An 18674-nucleotide genomic window follows, 5' to 3' on the forward strand; every position below is an offset into this window, starting at 1 on the left:
AGAAATCTCTCTACTCAAAGGTAGTGAGAATATGGAACTTGCAATATCATGGACCACATGTTGTGTGGAATTTTAATGTTAAAGGGCATTCCATGTAGTAGTGAGCTCCACATTCTCACAAGTTCTCTGACTTCCTTATTTTTTAACAGCTTTCCCAGTTGCAATTTTATTTGTAGATGTTGCAGCAAATGGTTAAGATTCCACTTGATTAGAGTTCACATTACATTTCACTGACTGTGATACAACAAAGCCCTTAACGACCATTACATAAAATGGGTCAAATGGTTATCGGGTATTCCTTGGTAGCTGGGAAGCAGTTCATAAGTTGATTCAGAAACAGTGTAAGAGTTGGCCATGTAACATCCAATCACAGTAATCTTCAGGTCCCACTGGTTTATCATGGGAGGCTGCACCAGAAGAAGTGGTCTTCTGCTCCCCTCCAAGATGAGTTTTTCCTGCTTACTGACTTTTCACCAGTCAGGATGATATTACCACATCAAGGGCTTCCTTTTCCAATATAACTTGTATTTGTTTCTGTCCACCACAGTTGACTGAAGGTACATCATGTTTCTTTCACAAGATCACAAGATAAGGGAGCAGAAGCAGGCCATTCGGCCCATCGAGTCTGCTCCAAGGAAAAGGGAAAAAGAAATGGGGTGGGAAAAAAGAGAGAGAAAAAAAAACTATTCTAATCCCATTTGCCAGCCTTATCCCCATATCCCTTGATACCCTGACTATTTAGATATCTGTCTATCTCCTCCTTGAATACCCCCACTGATCTGGCCTCCACTGCTGTGCGTGGCAAGGAGTTCCACAATTTCACCACCCTCTGGGTAAAGAAACTTCTCCTCATCTCTGTCTTGAAACTGTACCCTCTAATTCTAAGATTGTGCCCTCTGGTCCTGGACACGCCCACCAAGGGAAACAGCCTAGCCACATCTACTCTATCCTTACCTGTCAACATTTTAAATGTCGCTACGAGGTCCCCTCTCATCCTTCTGTACTCCAGCGAGTACAGTCCAAGAGCCGACAAACGCTCATCATACTTAAGCCCTTTCATTCCTGGAATCATTCTCGTAAATCTCCTCTGAACCCTCTCCAACGTCAGCACATCCTTCCTAAGATGCGGGGCCCAAAACTGCGCACAGTATTCCAAATGAGGCCTCACTAGCGCCCCGTAGAGCCTCATCAACACTTCCTTACTTTTATACACTATACCTCTCGAGATGAATGCCAACATAGCATTCGCTTTCTTAACCACCGATCCAACCTGGTGGTTAACTTTTAAGGTATCTTGTACGAGTACCCCCAAGTCCCTTTGTACTACCGCACTATCAATCTTCTCTCCTTCTAGATAATAATCTACCCGCTTATTTCTACTTCCAAAGTGTACAACTGCACATTTCTCAACATTGAATCTCATCTGCCATTTCCTTGCCCATTCTCCTAAACTGTCTAGGTCCCTCTGCATTCTTTCTATTTCCTCTATGCTCCCTACTCCTCCACTTATCTTGGTGTCATCCGCAAACTTAGCCACACAACCATTTATTCCATCATCCAAATCATTGATGTACAAGGTAAAAAGGAGAGGCCCCAACACCGACCCTTGCGGCACACCACTAGTAACCGGTAACCAACCAGAACGAGATCCTTTTATTTCCACCCTTTGCTTCCTGCCAACCAGCCAATTCTCCACCCATTTTGCTACCCTGCCCATAATTCCATGACCTCTCATCTTATTAATCAGTCTCTTGTGAGGCACCTTATCGAAGGCCTTTTGAAAGTCTAAATACACAACATCTACCGCCTTTCCCTTATCCACCCTACCTGTGATTTCTTCAAAAAACTCCAATAGGTTGGTCAGACAGGACCTGTCCTGCACAGCTGACTGAAGATATAGCACTGATGTATCCAGACAACTCTGGCATAGGGAATCACAAAACTAAAATACTTTAGGAAAGAGGTGGAAACCACTGGAGGTTCACATCTTTGCTTGTCTTGACTGTCCCAGCAAGCTGCTCAACAATAATAGGTTTGCAATTATGTTGTATAATGCTAGAAAGCTCTTTATTCATGTGCCATTTTTCCCTTTAGTTCAGAATTAAACCATGACATCACAGAAACAATAAATCATGCAGCTGCTGGCTCTGTTCCACCATTCCATGAGAATATAATATCCAGTGTTACAGAGTTAACAGGGTAATTACTCAAATGAAAATGCTGCTTTTGCTTCTCATCCAGCCAATATCAATGTGGACAGTTCTGTCAAACAATTTTTTCCAAAGCCAGGAGGCAATCCAGTCAGCAATCAACTACCTACCTATTGAGGATAGTCATGCCAACATAAAATGTGATGTTCCCTTACTACCCTCTGACTTCAGAGAAAAATACAATATTGAGAAGCATGAGCTAAAGCTTTGCATTCAGTTTTGGTACCACTTTTCAGTAAAATATATTGGCTTTTAAGGGAGCTCCACCAGAATGATCGAGGGCTTAAATTGTGAAGATAGTTTACAGAAATTCGGCTTGCATCCTTGGGAGCGATGAAAATTGAGTGCTATCAGCAAAGTGTTTCAGATGATAAAAGAATTTAACAGGTTAAGTACAGAGAAACAATCGTTAGTGTGGAAATCAAGATGAGGTGACATAATTTAGAAATTATGCCCTTCATGGATGGTATCAGGAAGCACTTTTATCTACAAAGAATAATAGAAATAGAGTGTTTTCTCTCCTCTCCAAAAAGTCATGAATATAGTGGGCAATTTGCCAGTTAAAGGTGTGAGGGACCTCATCCCATACTGGAAGGATGAAGTTAAGCAGCAAATCACCCATGGTGTAATAGAATGGTGGAAGAGACCCGCAGGCTAAATGTCCTACTCCTATCCTGAAGTGTGCTGCCACTGTGACTCACCACCAAGTACAAGGACCACTGTCAGATACAGTGACTTTCATTGCAATAGTGACTACAATTCAAAATTACTTGATTGGCTGCGTTGTTTGATCTATTGTTATGAAAGATGCTTCACAGAAAATGAAAGTCATTCTGTCAAAAGGCAAGTCTCGTTACTTGGAACACTCTTGTTAATTTACAACAATTGCAGAATAAAAGTAGTCAATCAGAAAACAACCCAAGAGATTCTACCACCCCAACTGATGAAGGGAGAAAACCTTAAAACAGGAAGCTGTGCAAACGTGATATGTACAAGACAATAGATTGATTTAGTGGAGCTAATTACTGTTGATTATATCTGATGTTGCTTGTGATGCAGAACAGTACTTTAAGGAATACTATGGATGCATTTTCCCATCAGCATACTCTCATCTCTAGCTCTCAGAGTCAAAACTGCGGAACTGAGTCTTTAATTTGAAGCAATGCTTGCTGCAATCAGCAATCACTTCCCTATGCAATCAGTTCCCACAGCCCAATCATTACTCCTCTAAGCCTCCTGCAGCTGTTAGTGGGAGGTGACCTTCTCGTCGTTCATCAAGATCACAGCTGCTGGCCAATGCTCACTGTAGGGTCCTCATTTTACCCAAATATAATTCAAAATAGGCTTTAATTATTTGCATTAATTCATTGTATCAGAGTCTGCCAATGTGATTTCACTTTTATTATCTATGTTACATAGTAGTGTCAGGTGACTGGACTGGAGCTGTCTCAGTTCTGCTAACTCTGTTCCAGTTTAATGAATCATGTATCAGTTCACCCTAATGCCATGGTCTTATGCATCTGTCCAGTATTCTTGACAGAAAATTCAATGTACATACGGTTACTCATCCTCCTTCAAAATAAATGGACAAATGCTTTCTCACGGTGTGCTTTCTCATGCATAATCAGAGTTGCCTTCTCACTTGTGTATGCTCTCATACTTGTATTTCCTAACACATGCATCTGTTTTTCCCTCACATACTCTCTCGCCACATCTGTGCTGCCCACACCCACTGGTTTCTGTCTCTCACCCAAGTTCACTTTCACAGTTATTACACATGGACGCACACATTCCCCATATTCATACCCCTGGTGGCCTTTTGCTTTTCCGGATGGTGACTTTTATGCACAATCTTTGGGTGTGGAACCCTTTCCTTATTGGGCAGCTGGTTCTGATGTCAAACAAAGCCAAGTCCGTCAAAGTTGTGTGTCTTGTTCCTGATCCCTGCACATTGACTGCCTCAGTGATATGATCAGTGAATTATTACTGCTTTATTCAGTTGATCTTTTTTTCCCCTTTGCATAGGTATATAAAATTTCAGTTTAAAAAATCCCTGCTGATTTTTATGCAGGTCTTTCTGAAATTGCAGTCAGATGACTTATTTTCAAGTTTCTTTCACTCCCTTGGCTTCAAGGTAACAATGTTCAAAAAGACAGCCACAGTCATTTACATTTACACTGGCAACACCCTGCTCCAAACTTACTACTTCTCTCTCAGTCCCTTTGCTGTTTCTAAATGGTTCCACTGCTTGTGTAGCTTCCAGTACAGGATGACCAGAAATTTCCTTCAAGTACAAGGGGGAAGCCTAATACTCTCCATCACAAACTCCACCCACTAGCCTCTGACTCCCACCCCCTACAACTGGCTGAGGCAGAACCACAGTGTTCAAAACCTTGACGTCATATTTGACCCAGAGGTGAGCTTTGAGCCACTTAGCTCAGCCGTCACCCAGAGCATTTATAACAGGAATGCAGCACTGACCTCAACTCATCTTCTGTTATAACCCAGAGCCATGCCATGCCTCTGTGCTTGAGTACTCTAATGCTCTCCTGGCCAGCCTCCCTCCATACGTTTTGCATAAACTTGAGCCCATTCAAATTTCTGCTGACTATATCCTTTTGCACTAAGTCCTGGTTACCCATTACCCACTAATCTCAGCTGGCTTCCATTAAAGCAGTGCCTCAATTTTAACATCCACATCCATGTCTTTGAATACTACTTGGCCTCACCCTTCCTTGTCTCTGTAATCTTCTCATTGTACAGCCCTCAGCTCAGTTTTCCGATTTGTGCCTTCAGCCTTGAAATTACCAAACCAAACTTCTCCATCTCTCTAACAATTCATCCTTTAGGAAACCTTTTGAGGCTCTTTGATCAAACATTCAGTCACTTGTTGTAAAATCTGATTATGTGCTCAATGTCTAATTTTTTTTTGGTCATCCTCCTGTGAAGAACCTTGGAATTCCATTAAAGGCACTGTATAGACACATGGTGCACAAGAACAGTCTGGTTAAGCCACCATCATTTTGCCTTCTCAGGGAATGTCCAATATCAATTTGTCGTATGTCAATGTGTGTCTGTCTGTTTAGTCATTCACATCACTTTTTACCTATCTGTAATTGCCTCTGAATTGAGTAGCTTCCTGGGTTAACAAGGCTATTTTGAGTCCATTGGAGTGATATTTAGTTAAGGCAGGGTAAGGATAACAGATTTTCAGCCGTGAACGGTATTATTTAACCAGATAGGTTTTTCACCCCCCCCCCCCAAACCGCCCCAGCTCTCCCCAAACCATCTCCCCACATCCTTCTCGGTGATTGTGACCACATCTAATTTCCTAAAGAAATGGATAAGGGGCCTCGATTTCATATCGAGTCAAGGACTAGCTGCATGTGTCACTGGCAGAGACTGAGGCCTAGAGATTTGTCTGTGCAACTCCAGAGGAAACAGGGCTTTGCTGTTGAAATTTGTCTTAACCAAGGTCCATGCAATATCATGCCCATTCCTGGGAAGTCTTAGCACTCACTGGGAAGTTCAGCTGCTGACTTTCCAGCAGGATTTTTGTTTGAGCAGGCATCTTTCTTAAGTGTAAAACTCCCCCAAAAGATTTTAGCTGTAGTGCAATCCCCAAAGTTTATCTCCAGTATTATCCTCGGTGTCAATGATTTGGGAAAAAATGACCTCTTTTGTTTTTACTCTGGGAACAGCCAGGTTTTATTAACCCTGTTTCTCCTGAAACGGTGTTATTTTAGAGGTCAACTGACCTCTTTGATCTCAGTGAGATCTTTGACTTCCTGTGTGCCTGGGCTACTTCACTCATGGAGATCATGATCACTCTCAGCCTTGCAGTCATGCCAGGCACTTGCGGCTGACCTTTGCCACACCTCGTGGTTTGCTGCTTACTATTGTATCAGGGAGGTCACCCGAACTCCATACTCAAAGAACGAAGACTTCAGCCCAAGCAGCAGGCAGAGTGTGGCCACACATTTGCCTGCACTGCAGGCTTCCCCAAAGTGCAAGTGTTCATGTGGTTTCCTCCCTGGCAACCTCCAGCCAGGTGTTCCTAACTGTAGCCCTAGAGTATCACACAAAAGCTTACCTCCGGCAGGTACTGTTTTCACCAGGTCCCTGAGACCTCAGAATCCCCCTACCCCCTAAGAGATCTCTGCCATTCCTTCTTTCAGCGATGATAAGTAGCAACATTACTTAGTAGGTAGAAGAGTGCTGTTTGTTATGAGGCATGTCCCTTCAGGAGACAGCTGTCTTGATCGCATCTGCTGGACTAAATGTCAGCATCTGCAAGAATTTGAATGAACAGAGTTGCTGACATAGCAGAGAACCCCAACTGCTCTGTTCTGTGAACTTTAGAATTGAAGGTTTTGCTCTAAATGGGACTTTCACACTGTACTGTTTTGATGCTATTAATAGGTAGTAGGCAATTTCTAGGCCAGAATCCATGCATCTTCAATAGTGCTTTTATTGATTATGGATTTTGCACACTCAAACTCTTGTTTTCTCTCGTGCATAACAGCCAGTTCCCGGGCTTCTTACAGCAGCCAGCACAGCCACCTGGGCCCAGACCTGCGCCCGCTGCAGTCTCCAGAGCACCACATTGACCCCATATACGAAGATAGAGTTTATCAAAAGCCCCCTTTGAGGAGTCTCAGTCAAAGTCAAGGAGACCCGCTGCAGACATCTCTTACAGGGACTTATCGCACGAGTACAGGTACAGTGAAATATGTAAAGCTATCATGCTTGTTATCAGTATCATATTTTAATAAGTTATACATCTGCCCATTGCCACACTTGCACAGCCATTAACTTGAAGCACAGTTCCCAGTGAGCGGTCATACCTGATGAATAAACTTGTATTCATATAACATCTTCCACTGCTTTGAGACATCCCAAGTCATTTCAGTACAGCCGATTCAGTACTTTTCAAATTATGATCAGTGTTGTAATGGAGGAAATGTTGCTGCCAATTTGCTCACAACAACGTCTCATAAACAGCTGAGAGATACTAACCAGTGGTAGTGACGTTAAGGAATAATTATTGGCCTGGACACCAGGGAGAAGTACCTTGCTCTTAATCATTGTTATAGAGCACATGAACAGGTCCTTCAACCCACCATTTCCATGCAACTATCGAGTACCTATGTATACTAATCCCGTTTATCAGCACTTGGTCCTGCTTTGGTGATTCAAGTAGTCATCTGGATGCTTTTGAAATGTTGCAAGAGTATTGCTTCCACCACTTTGCAGGCAGTACATTTCAGACTGCAATCACTGTCTGAGTGGAAAGAAAATACTATCTCAGAATCCACTCCCCAAACCTCATACAATTCATTTTAAACCTAAGCCCTCTGGTCTTAGGCACCTCTGTCATGGGGACATATTCCCAGGGGATCATTGATTTCTCATTTTTGCAACAGCAGATGGGATCTCAGTTAATGTCTCATCCATGGGACATGACAGATTAGTAGGGATTTTGTATGAAGGATGGCATTTGATATTGCTTATTATCCTGCTGTCTCTCGAACATTGCACTGGAAACAAGTTATATTGACAGCAGTTGGAATGGAATTTGTTGTGATCATCAGATCCGCTCTGGGTAAGTAACTATATATGGTTTAGCTTGGTTACGTTATTGAGCAGGAAATGTGAGTGCAGTACTTCAGACGCAGTCAGAATAATTAATTTCTGATTTAAAAAATATAATTGTAGTGAAAGTGAAACATCGTAGTTTTCCTTTAAAACCATTATCACCAATGACCCCTCAGGATGTGTTCTCCTACCCAACAACAATCCAGCAGTCCACCTTAGCGTAACTGCAGCCCATTTGCTCCACAAAATTTTAGGGTTCCATCTCCAGTTGGGCATAATCTAAGATATAGCTTACCAAGTGGCATGGTAGGATAGCAGTTAAGTTACTGGACTAGCTGGTAGAGTTCTGGGCCATTGTTCTGGAGACACAAGTGTGTATCCCTCTAAGGGAGCTGGGAAATCCAATTTTAACTTCAAATACAAGCCAAGCAATATAGCAGTAGCCATGAAATTACCGCTTTGCCCTAAAGCCTAGCCATTTCACTAACGTGAAATTTACTATCTCTACTTGGTTTGGCCTTTAGGTGATTCCAAATCTATCTGTATGGTTGATGCTTGGTTGACTCCTCACCTCAAGGACAATTAGGGATGGACAACAAATACTAGTGTTACCTGGAACACTCACATCTGAGTACAAATAAATAAGAAAAAATATTCTTGGGGCTTCATCACAAGGCCAACTGTTCTGCCCCCCACAAATTCCCCTCCCCTTCACAACCAATAGTTGGTTAAATTCTCTGCTAATCCCTCACTAACCAGAAAGTGAACTAACTCTTCATAACCCAAATGAATGTCAAAGAGGATTTTGTTAACTATTTTTATAGTTAATCAGCAGAAAAGTGTTCATGGAAATTTTTAGCACTTAATCTTTGTAAAGCCTTTAAGAATTTTCTCCATGGTTGCTTACAGCAGTCCTGAATTAATCTTTGCTGGAAACTCAAGGACAGCTCAAGAGGGTTGCATACTAATCATACAGCCACACACAATTGAGTTGCTGGTTCTCACACGGACAACATTTTCTATTCATAAACTCTGCAAACTAACTATCCATCCTTTTGAGTGTATTCATGCAAACAAACACAGGATGCCCTTAAAGTCAGTGATAGTTATTTAGAAAATGCTTCCACCAGTGACCATGCTTATTGATTGAAAGGAAACTAAAACTTCATCACTACTCATGCTAATCAGAGTCATTTAACAGTTGATGATAAAAACTTTTATTTCGCTATCACCTTGAATGTAGTAAAGATGCCCCAAGGTATGTAATAGGACTGTAATCAACAGGCATTTATAATATTTAAAGAGCATCCTTTGAAAGATTGAGAGGTTTAGGAGGGAATTTCATGGCTGCTTGGTACCTAAGCAGCCATGAGAAAATAAAAAAATTGTCAAATTGTCCTCTGGTCAATCCTGTCCTGAAATAGGTGCTGAAGATGTCTGGAATTTCCTGGGAGTTGTTTTGTTTCCATTGACAGAACTCTGCCAGAGAGTTTTTTCTGTGTGTTCACACGGTTTCTGGCATGCTGCCAGAGGAAATTCCTGGCCAAGTTGCAGGGGAATCATTATTCCTTACCCATATTGTACTTCATCCAGGAGCTAGCCAAAATGAGTGATAGCCATGAGTGGAAATATTCCCATCAGGGATAACAAGCCTAAATGTTTCAAGACATTTCTCAAAAATGTTGTTTTTCATGTGTAAAGGCAATTTATCTAAACAAAATTATGATTGCTGATGTACCAAGACATTCATTAAGTAGCATAAGCTTTTGAATTTGTATGTAACTAAATTTACACATTGCCAGATTTGGTACAGGACTAAGCATTTTTATAGATATCTCATTAAAGTTGCAACCTCTCTGCCTAGCTGCTTCCAGGCCCTCCCAATATTTGGACAGGTCTTGTCATATATTTCTTTATAATTAGTCCTTCAGGCACCAACTCTGCAGTGGGCTTCCTCAACCGTTCTTGATTTCCTCCTCTTGATACTAAAACGAGTTTCAGGTGTGACTGTGCTAATGCACTCCTGGTTCATCTTCCGCACTCCTGGCTCATCTTCCACACTCCATGAACTTGGACATAGCCAAATCTCGGATGTACATCTTTCAATTCACAGCAAGTTCCAACTGCATTCAACCCTTTGCTCACTGATGTACCAAGGCCCACATTTAAATTAGGACAATTTAAGAATTCTCATCCTTATTTTGAAATCATTCCATGGCCTTCTCCTTTTCTCATAACTGTAGTCTCCTGTAGTTCTGTAATCTCCCTGAAGCCCAACTCTGGCTTTTCATTCATCTCTCATACAAACTCATGAATTTTGGCCTTTTTCTGACCCTGAGATCCTTCAGGCCACAAGTTTCATTTACTACCATAACAAGTACAGCTTGCTTATCTCTATAACACCCTAATGATTCGGTCAATGTTCAGAGAGCTCCCATGTGAACCTATTTTGGGCAATACCCAACACAGCCCATAATCACTCAAATGAAAGCATGATTGCACCCTCCACACACAGACTGCTATATCTGCATTTTGTAAATTACTGGCCTACTCCAGTTCAGGTCTAGAGATTCTTCAGCCATGTCCATCAACAGTTTCCTTTGTTTTATCTTTGTCTACAGGCATCTAGGCTTCTTACAGTAAAGTTCTCTCCGTAAACCTCTCTGCCTCTGCACTTCTCTCTCCTCCTTTAAGACCTTCCTTAAAACCTATTAATGAGCCTTCTCTGTTAATAAACTTAGCTCAGTCACCTGTTCTAATGTCTCCATTTTTAAGCTCTGTTTCCTTTTTTGTTTGAATGATATACAAATGCAAATCATATTGATTTCTCATTTACCATATCTTTTTTTTTGGAGGGGGGTGAGGGTGAGTTCAACTATAATTTCTAACCAAATCAGTTTAAAAACATAATGGAAAAAACTGGATTAATATTTTTTCCTGGTCTACTTACAGTATGGTGGATCATGCTTCCAAAATGTTTCTCTTTGCATCATGGGGCACTTTCTCACAAAAGTAGTGTCGGTGAGATTTTGGACCAGTTTAACATGAATATGCGATATAGCTCAAAGGGCACAGAAGCCTCAAGCGTTGCAGTGCTGATTTACCTGCCTGACCAAGTTGCTGGGTTTGTGCAGGAATAATCAGTTTCAACCACAAGAAGATCCCTAACAGTGTACTGCCACTCACTTGAGTTCACATTGATGAGCACAATGGTATTTTGATGATAGAGAAGTTTCCTTGTTAAACTAGGACAGTTGATACTTCAATGGGATGAGTGCCCTGCACAAAATGAGGGTGAACATTAATAGAAGCAATCATCTATTTCCCTAGTGCTCTACATTTGTGTTAGAGAGTGTGCAACCAAGGTCCACATTGACTCCAAGGATGGATCATTGCACTTGTGCATACATGTAATTGTGCATATGATAATAAACTTGACTTCGACTTTGGGAGTGTTGGTATATAAGGATGGATTAATCAGATTGGGTTTATACTCTAGTATATTGAACAATGAAAGATAATTTCATTACTGGGCTTGCATACACAGTGACTATGTTTCCCCAGGATGGGGTAAATAGAACCAGGGATCAGAGTCTCAGAATAAGGGGTCAGCCATTCAAGGTAGAGATGAGATCAGAGAGCAATGTATCTTTGGATTTCTTCACCAAAGAAAGTTATGGTAGCTCAGTTGCTGAGTATATTCAAAACAAGAATTGATAGAGCTTTTTATATATTAAGGGAATAGGGGATATATGAGTTAGTACAGGAAAGTGGCACTGAGGTAAAAGGTCAGATATGATCTTGTTGAATGACAGAGCAGATACAAGGGTTGAATGCTCTATTCCTGCTCCTGTTTCCTATGTGCTAGACCCCATTCCCTGTCTTTTACTGATCTGCACAAGAGTCTTGCCTTGGAAGAAATGGGTGAAGAAACTTAAAAGGAAAACAGCTGTCCATCTACAAGATGTATGTATCTGCATTAATATCCCTTTACTGTTCATTTTTGGAAAAATGGGCATTCACGCACCTTTCCAGTTTGTGTTCATTGCTTGATGCAGAAGCATTGAGAACTGAGGCAGAAATGATTGCTATAGCATTTTTAAGGGTAGAGACAATGGTGCAGGCTCTTGGTAAGTGCTCATCATTAATTCTACTTGCCAATAGAAATAACCATTCCTTCATTTCTATGAAACCAACAGCTGTGAATCTAGAGTGTGTTGTTCAGCTGTTCTTGTGACTTCAAAGCTCTTTCTCAAGTGGAACACATCCTCTTCGTTCTCTGCCTCAAGGTATTTATCAAGGCTTGATCAAATTCAACTCCAGGCTTCTCAGTTGATATCCTCACTGGAGATGCCCCAGATGAACTTTGGATAGATGCATTCTTAACAATGGTGTGATACCTTCATTTTGCGTCTGATTAACTGCATGATCTCCTGAGTTCCTCAGTGAAGCCAGCTGCTATCACCTCCTCCACTTGTGGTTCTCTTTCAAAGCAGCGCTTCAGCTTCACAGCACTAAAGTCTTAAGCTGAGTGCAGTGGGCATGATGAAAATGAGAAATTTTCTTAACACTTTAGGTGCTGGAGTGAATAAGTATCCTTCTATTGTCATTCATTTGAATATACAGGTGTGCTTGTGGTGTGATTATATGATTAAACTAATAAACCTAGCACCTGGGATCAATAATCTAGAGAACATGAGTTCAAATCCTACTGTGGCAGGTTAAGAATTTTAAATCAGCTTGAAATATCTGGAAATAAAAAAAAGTTAATATCAGTTAAAGTGGCTATGAAGTAGTGAGGTTAATTATGTTGTTGAATTTTTCACAATTTTGTCTTTTTATCCTAGCCAGACCAGTATATAGCTCGAAAATCAACATGATTTAGTGTTAGCTTTCTTCTGAAATAGCCTAGCAATCCATTTGATTGTATCCAAGGCAACTTGGAAAGAACAGTAAATGCTAGCTCCTTGCTAATGCCACCCAACAGCAAGGACACAGATGAATTTTTCAGTACAGAACTTCCTTTTCATGAACTATCCTTGATACCATGCACCATCTGCCCAAGGCAAGGACAGGCATACAATCTTGCACTTTAACCATGTTTTACTATCCCATCAAAATTTCTCTTTCTTTGAAAAAGCTTTTATTTTACAACTTTTCCTGTTCAATCTCAGGATATGAATTTTTCTGACAGAACCAGCAGCTATTACACTTGAGAGAGTGAGGCTACTTGAACTACTACAGTCCAAGTGGTCCAAAGAGAACCTGGAGAACCATTCCAGAATTTTGACTCACTGATCCAAGGAATTATATTGTCCAAGTTTGAGTTGCCAAAGTAATAACTGTGGAATGATGAGTTTGTGTTTTGTTTGTGTCAGTGTGAAAAGCCAAACATTGGGAAGTTCCTTGAGTGTTCTCCTGATTGAGTATGCTGCAACTGTGGTGTTCATTCACAGGTATATTTCTGATGAATTCCTGACCATCTTCAAAGATACAGTATCTAATCTACAGAACCTCTGCACCCAGCATCTCCCACTTCAAATCAAGGAATAGACCCTGAGCCCAAACCTCAACCTTGCACAGGGCTTTTCTTGACTCCCTCCCCTACCACCCCACCCTCCCCATCCCACTCCTTTAATGTGGCCAAGGCACCTGACTCCTGAACCTGGCCTTGGGTGCAACTGCCTAGTGACAAATTTTGATTAGGAAACTACTAGTGGTCCTTCAGTAATGCCTGAGGCTTGGCCTCAAATCCTCGTTGCTGCAGCAGTCACTTGCCCTCAGAAGTGGACCTTTTGGGTGAATTTTCTTGGTGGTATGCTTTTATATTTTTATTAATATCTGAGAAAGGACTTGCCCTACCTCCTTACATTTTATTTGCATAATATTTTATATATGTAGTTTTTGTGCTCGTGTTAATGTTTTGCACAACAACCTTTCCCATTTGGACATTTCATTTTCAGCATTAAGAAAACCCAGGCCTGGTATATGCTCTTCAGGAAAGTGGGTGAGTCTGCCCGACCCTATCCTTCCCTAAGATATCTTCATGGGGATAACCTGCATAGTCAGCTGTTGTCCTTTTGCAGCAAGAAACTAAGTAGATGTGAACAAATGCTTTTTAAGTTGTGTTTCAAGATATCCTTTAGGAATTTCTCAAAGGTCCACTGGATAGATACTCTATCTTCAGAGTTGTGCAGGAATCTCTCAGAGATAGATCCATGCATGGAGTTTATGTTGAAACAGCTCAATGGGGAAAATACTCGAGAAAATTTTCAGTGCTTGTCTTTTCATGATGCAAACAAACACAAACTCAATATATCTCTGAGCAGAGGCAACGACTGTCAAACAAGCTTCTTAATCATTTCGCAGAATGCTGAGAAATAAATGCTGTTTGAGGAAAAAAATAGGCAGAGGTTGTTGAGAATTTCTCAGATATGAAATTGTGTCTGGTTTAATTATCTCAAAAGTTAATTTCAAAGAAGGATATCTCTCCTTGCACCATCCTTAATTTTTTCCCCCCTTGGCCACTGCTCTATGTAATGAAGGTATCTTCTGGCCTCAAGGAGGTTGTAAAGGAAGTTGTAAAGCTTTTGTCAACTTGTAATATAACACTCACTGTTGAAGTGAAGAAGGGTGCTTGAAGTGAATTAGGTTGCAGAGATGGATGGATAGGAAATGCAAAGCAATGGAAAGACTTGAACATAGAGGAGAATTTTAGATTGTGGTGTTGAGGGCATTGAGATCCAATAAAGTCCTGCAAGGATGATGATGATGGGGCGGGGGGGGGGGGGCAGTGGGGGAGGGTGGTGGACAAAACTGGACCTGGAAGGAAGTAGACAATGGCAATAAAGTTTGAGGGGAGTATAAGGCTTGAGATGCTACAGTCTAGAGTGAAAAGCATACTGCTGGAGGAACTCAGCGAGTCAAGCAGCACCTGTGGAGGCAAAGGAATAATCTGTATCAGGTCAAGACTCTGCATCAGTTCCTGCAGCAGTTTTTTTTTGTAATAATGTTTGATTTGAGCTAAAGGCTTATAGAAATGGTAGAAATGAGAACCTGAATAGAAAAGGTTGAATTATCATGTACGGAGATGACAAAAACACAGTTGGGGATTTCAGCAGCATTGGTAGTTGGGGTTGTTGACATTATTGAGGTCGAAGTAGACGGTGTTTGAGAAATTCAGGATCTTGGCTTGGATCAAATGAGACTCTGAGGTTCTTGCATTTCTGCCTGAGCCTGAGTTGATGTCCATAGAGCAAGCCTTGCTGAGAAGACTATTATTTACATGTTGGGGGCTGGAGACAGACTTTAATTATCCTAATATTTAAATGGCAAGAGCCACACCTTTCATAACTTCTGAAAGCCTAGACCAGCCATTGAAATATTTAAGAAGAGGGAAAAAAAGTCAGAGCCTATATCAGGAAGAAGCAATGGATTTACAAAATAAATTGTAATATGCTAGCTCTTGGCAAGTTTAAAGATAAGAATGAAATAATGTTGAATTTGTGATTAGAAAAACCAGAAAGAGATACCTTTAAAAATGGATTTGAAATTTATTTCAGCCTTTTACCTTTAGAACCTGTGCCTGATGCTGTTAAAGTTTCAGTCCAACATACCTCTGGTTCCCATTTGAATGAAGCTTGGTAAGGCTTATTTCAAGATCCAGGTAGATAGAGGAATTTCATTATGAAGATTTGTTCAACTGCCCAAGAAATCAAGAAGTGGAAGAAGTCATGTGTGTACACTTAGTTCAGCTGTTTTTTGATCAGAGTTGAAGCACCATGTTAGGCCAAAGTGGAGAGCACCATCTTGCCATATTTCAGTCTTTGATCAAATGTGCTACATCTAGGTGTACTTCATTCATTATCATAAAAGGAGACGATGAGTTTGGTTAGCTACTGACACTGTTCAAGAACACCATGACTACAGTGAAGGTCTTTATCTTAGAATATCTTCTCCCTTCTTAGCCTCAGTCCTCAGTACATCTCATTCTAAGATTTGTTGTATTTGTTGCTTTGTCTATTAATTTGGCTGACCTGGAATAATCCAATTAGAGCTGTATCAAGCAAATGCAACAAAGTAATTTTTATTTATAGAGAAACCCAGACGAAGCGCATGGTTCATTGTGGAGGGTCCAATCAGATGTCTAAGTCACAAATCGAAGAGTTTGAAATAGTAGAAATTTGTGTTCATTTTTGCACTTACAACCTTAGGAATGCTTTATCACCAATGAAGTATTGTTGAAATATGGTCATTATTGGTGTATTGAAAATGGCAGCTTATGCACAGCAAGATCCCACAAAAAACATTGTAACATTCCTGCTATTCTGTACTTTTTTTTATAATATTGGTTAATGTGAGAAATAATTAATGGCCAAGATAAAATCCTTTCACTTTCTGTGTGGAATCTCTGCTGTGGGAATTTTTTATTCTCTGCGCACCCCCCCCCCCCCCGAAGAGACCATTCAAAAGGGATCATCTCAGAAAGACAGCCCTGAAGTCTCAGAAATGAGATTCAAACCCATAGCTTCTTTACTCAGAGGCAAAGGTGCTGACAGCTGAGATACAGCTGAAGTAAATTAGGAAATAGTGCCATGATGGTGTTGACTTTGGTTTTAATTAAAAATTGTAGATTGGAAGAATTAGAGAAAACAGAGAGAGTGTCATGAGGTGTTCTACAGATTTGAGGGTTCAGTAGGGAATTATTTGAACAGTGTGCATCGTGGTCCAAATCAGTGAAAACTCCAGGAAGACAAAAATCATAAAGAATTGCAAGCAATAATTAATAAATGGCTTTCACCGGCTCATTGCAAAAGTAGTCTAGGCAAGGTGCTTCAGTTCACTAAAGGTCACCTGAAGTCCAGATCAAAATAAATTGTAGCTGGGAATGAGATTGGGAAGGCATCATCACAAAAAAGATAATGGAAATCTGAAAATCTCACAAAGTTGATCAATTGAATATTTCAAAACTGAATCTGAGAAATATTTTTAAGGTTGGGTATTAAAGATCACAGAAGAAAGTGCATAAGTGGAGCTAAGGTACAGATCAGCCACAATGTGATTAAATGCAAAGCAGGCATGAGGAGCTGAGTAGCCTGATCACATTCTGTGTTCCTCTACTCCCTACAGCAGCAGGGTGGGATTTGTGAAACATTAGGCAGGGACATGAGGGAGTGAGCTCACATCCAGCAATGGATATAATAGACTTTCTGTTCTTCATTTATGAAAACCTTGTGTACCAGGCTCCAATATTTTTTCAAGGATGAAAGACCTCAAATATATGGAGAGATTGGAGAAACTAGGATTGATCTCCGGGTACTAAATGTTAAGGGGGATTCAATACAGATCGTCAAAATTATGAAGTGTTTTGATAAAGTTAATAAAGCAAAATTGTTTCTATTGGTGGGAGGAAATGGAAAATGTCACATGGGTGCTATAGTTGGCTTAATTTTGAAAAATGCTGCACAACAAAAGCAAAATTAATTCAGTAATGTTCTTTTAGCTTCAAGGTTTTTATAATCCCTTTGTGCTCGTGATTGTCGAGCTTACCTAGTGGCCCATAAGGCACATTCGGAAACCTGAATATGGGTAAATGTGTTAAATATGCCATCTACACCGAGCTAGAAATAATGGCTAATGAAAGGCAAGGTGCAGTCACAATACAATCCTTGGAGGTTAAAAAATATTGAAGTTAAAATGCCTCCATTTGTACCACAGTAAAAAATGAAAGTGTTCTTGCAGTGCAAGCAGCTGCAATCAACAATCATACATTGACAGAAGATTTCAAGGACAACTGCAAATTGCCATGGTTACCTGGAGTGAGAGTTTTCATTGGTAAATTTCAGAGCAAGTTTTGTGAATAAATCTTCTGTAGAAGTCACCTTAATGGTTCCGTCTTCACCTGCAGATTTCAATTCCCATTAGCTAGATGAGGGACTAAATTCCAAGCACTGAAGGACTCAGCATTGATTGCACTGTTATCTCTATGACTGTTTGATAACATTTCATCTTACTGAATTGCTTTTGCTGGTGTTACTGTTTAATGAATGATTTGTTTTATTCCCCCTGTTACTTTCTATTTTGCTCTCCTCTCCTCCTTGGAAGCCAGCCATGACTCTGAATTAGCACTCCCTCCTCTCACTCAGAAGGTTACAAGATTGTGGATTCAAGTCTGACTCCAGAGGCGAGCACAAAATCAAAGCTGCCACTTGAGTGCACCACTGAGAGAGTGCTTCACCATCAGATGCACTTTCATTCAACTGAGTACATTAAGCCAAAGCACGTTCAGCTAGATGTATAAGCTCCCATGACACCATTTCAAAGAGGAGCAGGGCAGTGTTCCCTTATTCCTAACCAATACTAATTCCACAAATAGCAAATTATCCTCAAGGCTATTGTGGGACCTTGCTGTGCACACATTAGATGTTGTGTTTATTTTGTGCCTGTAAAAGACATATAAATGTGAAATTGTTCCTATTTTATCCTTCCTCAATTCCTTCCTGAAGGGGGCTCACTGTGCTATGGTCTGGTTCCACAGGCACCAGTCTTTGTGCCACTCCAATAGTGAACCTGAACATGGGAATGGTAGCAAGCTGCTTGACTGTGGCAACCAGTACAGCCATGCCTAATGCACCTCACCTAGGTTTGTGCCTGGAAGAGATGGACCAATAAGATGATAGAGTTTAGCTACTTCAATTTTTCCAGACACATGAATGTTGAGGACAACCACAGTGTTCCCAAATTTTCCCCCTTCCCCTGCAATGAGTAGCTGACTTGAGGTCAAACCTGTATTATTCATAGCCTGATAGATGTAGTTTATAGGTAAGTACTTAAAATCTGGACTACTGAGGAGACCATGGGATGATA

At 40.7% G+C, this 18674-nt stretch overlaps 1 protein-coding gene across 5 annotated transcripts in view; it reads left to right on the forward strand.

The window, feature by feature from the left end:
• The window catches only part of LOC127570353 (catenin delta-2-like), a 909541-nt gene that overhangs the window by 689843 nt on the left and 201024 nt on the right, over nt 1–18674 (forward strand). For all 5 annotated transcript variants that reach the window (XM_052015821.1, XM_052015822.1, XM_052015825.1 and 2 more), the window contains one exon: nt 6736–6930. In XM_052015821.1, coding sequence (XP_051871781.1) covers nt 6736–6930 — 195 coding nt within the window. The remainder of the gene's footprint in view (nt 1–6735; nt 6931–18674) is intronic.

The sequence above is a fragment of the Pristis pectinata genome, chromosome 5, assembly GCF_009764475.1.
Source record: "Pristis pectinata isolate sPriPec2 chromosome 5, sPriPec2.1.pri, whole genome shotgun sequence".
Classification (NCBI taxonomy): Eukaryota; Metazoa; Chordata; class Chondrichthyes; order Rhinopristiformes; family Pristidae; genus Pristis; species Pristis pectinata.